The sequence below is a fragment of the Zingiber officinale genome, chromosome 6A (genome assembly GCF_018446385.1).
Source record: "Zingiber officinale cultivar Zhangliang chromosome 6A, Zo_v1.1, whole genome shotgun sequence".
In the NCBI taxonomy this organism is placed as follows: domain Eukaryota; kingdom Viridiplantae; phylum Streptophyta; class Magnoliopsida; order Zingiberales; family Zingiberaceae; genus Zingiber; species Zingiber officinale.
The window spans coordinates 138,953,401-138,960,246 of NC_055997.1; the positions used below are offsets into that span (position 1 = coordinate 138,953,401).

General features: G+C 41.1%; 1 protein-coding gene across 1 annotated transcript; it reads left to right on the top strand.

The window, feature by feature from the left end:
* The first annotated feature begins 5,357 nt into the window (after positions 1-5,357).
* Positions 5,358-6,602, top strand: LOC121998312 (gibberellin 3-beta-dioxygenase 1-like). The gene is made up of 2 exons (XM_042553169.1): positions 5,358-5,798; positions 5,890-6,602. Exons 1-2 carry the CDS (start codon positions 5,368-5,370, stop codon positions 6,500-6,502), a joined length of 1,044 nt encoding a protein of 347 aa, XP_042409103.1. The 5' UTR covers positions 5,358-5,367; the 3' UTR covers positions 6,503-6,602.
* Positions 6,603-6,846: the final 244 nt, after the last annotated feature.

Consider the following 6,846-nt stretch of genomic DNA (forward strand, 5'->3'; position numbering starts at 1 on the left):
AAGCTTGAGTCTTGGTTTGGGTTTCGATGTTTGACAATGCAAGGTTGATTGAAGAAGAGTCAAGTAGGTCAAGGATGACCGGATACTTGACTGGGAAGTCCTAGTGAGTGAAGCTAGGCAGGAGGAAAATCCTGGTGAGTGAAGCCAGGTGAAAGACCTAGTGAGTGAAGCTAGGCAATTGGGAAGTCCTAGTGAGTGAAGCTAGGCAAGAGGAAAATCCTGGTGAGTGAAGCCAGGTGAAAGACCTAGTGAGTGAAGCTAGGCAATTGGGAAAGTCCTGGTGAGTGAAGCCAGGCAAGAGGAATCCAAATGGGTCAAGGTTGACCAGACATTTGGTGAGAGTCCGAGTAGGTCAAAGGGATTGACCGGATACTTGGCACGAGAAAGAAAAGTCCAAGTAGGTCAGAGGGACTGACCGGATACTTGGCAAGAAGAGAAAAGTCCAAGTGGGTCAAAGGGATTGACCAGACACTTGGTGAGAGAGTCCTAGCTAGTCAAGGGTGACCGGATGCTAGGTCTTATGTACCAACAAGTCATGGTTGACTAGATGTTGGTTTAGGGGGCTTTAGACTTGGTTTTGGACAAAAACCAAGGTTTGGATTGATCCGTGGATTGATCCAGCAGGTTTGGATTGATCCGTGGATTGATCCAGCAGGTTTGGATTGATCCGTGGATCGATCCAGAAGATCTGGATCGATCCGCCGATCGATCCGGTGAGTCCCCGCGAACAGAACCCCTCTGGATCGATCCGTGGATCGATCCAGGCATTTTTCCAGAGCACAGAGGTGCTCTGGATCGATCCGTGGATCGATCCAAAGCCTCCCCGATCGATTGGGAGCAATCCAATCGATTGCGATTCGACCGTTGGCGTCGTTTATAGCTGTTGGCGTGCGATTCCTTCAGCAGAACTTCATCGATTCATTCCAGATTCATCACAGCTCCTCCCCAGCACTCTCTAAGCTCCTCACCGCCAGTTCTTGAAGGTTCTTGGAGGTTCATCCAAGTCAAGAGGCGAGTTGCAACGAGAAGAAGAAGAAGCTAGGGTTTTTACTGCATATCTTGTAAGCTTTTGCTTATTCTTTACTACCCTTTCTTCTACTTGTATTGAGAGTCTTGTAGGGCTTCTCCGCCTTCGGTAGTTACCGAAAAGGAGTGTTTATTAGTGGAGGTGCGTGTGTGTGCGTGGATCCTTGGACTAGTCACCTCTTGTGAGGTGGATACCAAGTAAAATCCTATTGTTAGCATTGTTGTAGTTTGTTTCTTTGTATTCCGCTGCGCATCACTTTGAAGAAACAAGCAACGAAGCACGACGAGCACACACGAAGCTATTCACCCCCCCCCCCCTCTAGCTACTTTTCGGTCCCAACACTCGTTGTCTAGTATCCGATCAACATTGATTTGCTAGAACTTCTTTACCAAGTGCCTAGTCCTCCGTGACCCACTTGGACTTTCCTTTACAACTCTCATTGGACTTTCAATCACTAAGTATTTGATCAATTTTTGACCCACTTGGACTTTCCTTTCCCTAACATCAGCTAGGACTAGTCACTCGATAGACTTCCACCCTGCCTAACCTCAGTTAAGACTTTCTCTTACCTAACTACAGTTACGACTTTCCTTTGCCAACGTGGAATCCTCTTTGATCTACTTTGACTTTCCTTTGTCTAGTCTAGCTAGGACTTTCATTGTCTAGTTTGTAATTGGGTCTTCACTATCTCAATTATAGTTAAATTGGTCAACCTTGACATGAGAACGATTGCACCAACAATCTCTCACTTTTTAATGTTTGTCAATATATTTAAGTTATGCTAATCCATTAACTCATCTTCCATCTTTATCTTATGCCAAAGCATGAATGAAGGTTTTCTAACTTAAACCCTATATTTTTCTCCTCCTTTGACACATATAAAAAATATTCTCCACAAGATTCATCCTTTTCGCATTCAAACTTTACAATGAAAGTCTCATACCCTTCCAATGTCTCTAATTCTCAACTTTGAACATGAATCCTTTATACAAAAAAAATCCCAATCATGCCTTTAGAGTGTAACTCCCCCTCAAAACATGCTCCAATTTCTATTATTGCGATAATAATGATTTGAAGTTTCTAAACCTTTAGGAAATCCTAAAAGTGAAATTATGAGGTTAAAAGTTCAATCTTGAGTCTAAACCTCTTTCTTAACTCTAAGTTAGTCCCCTTTGACCATTCCTTTCTTATTCTTTTCAAGAAAATTTCACTTAAATGCTTACTTAAGCACTTTAAAGGGTTAGACATGGTTAATTTAACTAAATATTATTTAATGGATCAAAATTAGACCACTTGAGCCAAGGATAGCCTTGCTAATCAATTGGTTTCAAATACCAATTGATTATAGACTGTCCGAATCGATTGACATCCACTGTCAATCGATTCTAGTGTATCCCAAACGATTGCAAATAGTGTTTAATCATTAGGTTTTCTGTTTTTCAAAATCAATTTCAGACTGAAATTCAGAAACTCCTAAATAATTATATAATTTTCCAAAAATATTAAAATTTCACTTGGCATTATGTATATCATATACTATTAAGGAAAAATAGTTTTCTATAAAAAGACCTATTTTTAAAGAATGGAACAAAATTGAAACCCTTGAAAATTCCAATATTTCACTCTATTTTGTATTTAATTGCTCAATGTAAATTCCTATCGATTTCACTAAGGTTTTCCATATTTTTGAAGTCATTTCAAAAACAATTTCTAACCACGATCTTTGTATTAAATGTATTTAACTTGTATATTAACTTTTCCCATAATTAGACTTCATATAATCCATGTATTTTGATGAAACTAAAACTCAAATAGATACACTAAGTCAACATCTTGAGTTTTATTCATTCTTCTAACATCTTACTTGTATCTAATACGTCTTCATACATATACAAGTCAATTTTATAATCTTTGTAAGATATAAAATAGATTTCCCCTAAACAAAGAGATCATATATCTCTATCTACACATTTTAATTTTGATCATCCTATCTAAAATGTCAATTTATGCCTTTGTCTTTAATCATCAGGAACTTAAAACAATGCATGATAAATGACTATGACATATATCAAAATGTATATTTTCAAAAAAAAAATATCGTAGCTAAATGATGTATGTATGACATAACATATAGTATTTTCATAAAAATATGAATGTAATATATGATGTCATGACATGTGACAAGGCACACAATATGACAAGACACACAAAAACATGACAATTATAGCTCATAAAAAATCACCTTGATTTCCTATCTAAGTATTTTTTTTAACTAATTGTTAAGTCAAAATAAACTTAAGTTGCCCTTATCTCCGTTAGAAAATGTCAAAGCCCCAACTTAGCATTCTTTTGAATTTCTATCCTATTTGTGCCAATTTAATCAAGCTCAATACTTTAAAATTTTGATTGACATATTTTTGCTCTTCAATAGTAAAAATCAACTCTCATTTTTAAGATATCACAATATCTTGAAAATTTTCTAAAGTGTCAACTTCGCCGTGGTTGTATTAACTACCTTTCCAATTAGAATTAATACACTCTAAATCCATTTAGGGTATAGAGAGCATACCCTTAGAAACCCAATATGTATTGGTGCTCCTTGGGTGTTCTAGGTATTCATTAGAGATAACTTCCCTTGATACTTTCCTAATGACTTTCCTAAGTTTCTTAGAAGCCTTAGTCACACAAGTCTTCTCAAAGTCAACCCTAAGGATAGCATTCCTTGTAAACTTGACTTGACTTCTACACCTAGGGTTAATTTCATAGCTATATGAAACTCTATGATATGAGGTCACCTTGTTCTTGGACTTAGATTTGTACCTCAAACCCTTCTTGTTCATAGATAACCTTTGTTTTTCTAAATCTAGGTTTTGTTTCTTAGACCCTTTGATATTATTTGTTATTTTCCAAAGGATTTTTTTAATTTATCAAGTATTGACCTCGAGATTTGATTTTTCATCATTAACTCAACTTTTGATTTTTCTTGATACACAGGTACGACTCTACAAACACAGGTACGACTCTGCAAACCTTCAACTCCTCAAAACTTGATATTATTTGTTACTTTCGCTTGTCAAACACAAGTATGATTTTGCAATCCTTCAACTCCCAGCTGACTATACTTGGACTTATTTGTCAAACCTTTAGCTTATAGCTGATTCCATTTAGACTTGATTAACTTAGTTCCTAACTAGGACTTTCTTACTTGTTCCCAACCAAAACTTAGCTCCTATCTGATTCCCAATCAGGACTTCAATTACTTAGCTCAACTAGGTCTTAGTCACTATCTAGTTTTTAACTAGGACTTCAATTATCTAGCTCCATTAGAATTTAGTTACGGCCTAATTCTCAACCATAACTTACACAATCTGTCAAGTAACATGCTTTTGCATACTTAACATAAACTCATTAGATCTCAACAAATTTAATTTTAATCTTAATCATATATTAAAATTTCGGATCTAATATTGTGCTCTAGCACCAACATTACTGAGATATCTTTTTTAAAAATCCGGTCTCCATTTCAATTCGAAAATCCCCCTGCTCAAATATTTAATTGGGTTTAAAAAAACCGTCTATAAATGTCATTCCTATCAATAATACTTACCTGTATAACAAATTAATTCTTTTTTATAATCTAGAGTCACTAGGCACCACCACAAAAGCTTTAGAAGCAGGGCAATCCTAATTACTAGACTTTATCGCTGCAGAATCGCACCTGAGTGAGTGAGCAAGTGAGTGAGAGAGGGGTCGTCGTCCCCACTCATCAAATTATACTGTTGCCGAAAAGGCTACAACATGGACAAAGGAAGCGGTTATCCAGATAGCTCATTATATACATGTTCCCCTACTCTGCTCCCACGCAAAGACACGCCACATGGTAAAGTTTTGTTATGGCCTCCCTCTCCCTCTTACATATGGCTTCACGACAAACGGAGAAACAGTGACCAACTTCATACATATCCCACATCGATAGATACATATATATATATATTCTTTTTTCCAACTTTATTTTCTCCTTGTTTTCTTTCTAATTCTCTACCATCTTCTCCTTTGTCCTCTCTGCATCTTCTACTCCGATTCCGATTGAACAATCCATCTCCTTACCCCATCTCCCTACCCTTCTACTTTCTTTTTTTAGGCTTCATTTTTCTATTACCTACTTTTGTTGCCACATCGAGTTAACGAATCAAATTCTTCGCGATCGACAAAATTAAAACTGCAATTATACAAACATAATTACCTCTGAGAGGTTTTTTTAAAAAAAAAAATATTGCTATATATATATTTCGACATGAATGAGCTGAGACCTGACCTGTCTCCAGTACTTTTGCTTTGCGATGCCTTCTCTCGCCACCCAATCCCCACCGGAGCTCACCGCCCTCGCCGCGGTGCCCGAAACCCACGCCTGGGTCGCCCTCCACGACCGCCCGTACGCCGACGACAGCGTCCCCGTCGTCGACCTCGCGTGCCCCGACGCCGCCCGCCTCATCGGCCGCGCCTGCGAGGAGTGGGGCGCCTTCCAGCTCACCGGCCACGGCGTCCCCGTCGAGCTGCTTCGCCGCGTCGAGGGTCAGGCGCGACGCCTCTTCTCCCTCCCCTCCGCTCACAAGCTCATGGCCGCCCGCCGCGACGGCGGCTCCACCGGCTACGGCTCTGCCGCCATCTCCAAGTTCTTCTCGAAGCAGTTCTGGTCGGAGGGCTTCACCGTCATCGGCTCCCCTCGCGACGACGCCCGCAAGATCTGGCCCGACGATCACGAAGACTTTTGGTACGTGACTTCAGTCGAATGAAATTGATTGGAGAGGGAGGGATCAGGATGAATCCGCTATCGATCGCCTTGCCTTGTTTCATTCATGCAGTGGAGCGATCGAGGAATACAGCCGGTTGATGAATGACCTGGCGCGGAGATTGATGCACTCGATGCTGTTTTCTTTGGGCCTCAGCGAGGAGGAAATTGGTTGGGCTGCCCCACTAAAAGCCCACCACGAGGGCATGCCTGCGCTACAGCTGAACTACTACCCCCGCTGCCCGGAGCCCGACCGAGCCATGGGGCTGGCGGAGCACACCGACTCCAGCCTCATCACCATCCTCCACCAGAGCAGCGGCGTCGCCGGGCTGCAGCTCCTGCGCCACGGCGGAGGCGGCGGCGGCGGAGGCCCCCGATGGGTGGCGGTGGAGCCGGTTACGGAGGCGCTGGTCGTCAACGTAGGCGATCTCTTCCAGCTGATGTCCAACGGTCGATTCCGGAGCGTGATGCATCGGGCGGTCGTTGACCGGACTCGAACTCGGATCTCGGTGGCTTACTTTTGTGGGCCTCCGCCAGAGTTGAAAATCTCACCCGTTGAGAAGTTGATGGGCCCCGACCAGGGCCCAGTGTACCGGGGCGTGACTTGGCCTGAATACTTACACCTGAAGAAGAAACTTTACAACGAAGCTCTCACGTCGCTGAGATTGTCGGGGGACAAAGAATGAGAACCCAGAAAAGATATCTGTATATGATGATTTGATTTTTTGATCTCGTGGATGGATCGATGGATGAAGAAAGAAAATCTGGATGCTTTAGTTTATTATTATAATTACTGAAATGGCAACTTTACTTTAATATATAGTTTTATTCGATTAAACAACAGCAAAAATTTCTCTATTTTCTTTTCTGTTTATATAAAATATATATATCAGAATCTCTTTATTTTATTTTTCTCTTTTTGCCAATTGCGCTGTCGGACGATCTCCTCGACTTTGGGATTGACGCCTTCGGCTTCACGCGAGCGACTGCAGCTGTGCAGCAGGCTTGGTCGAAGTCGTTGTCGGCCAAC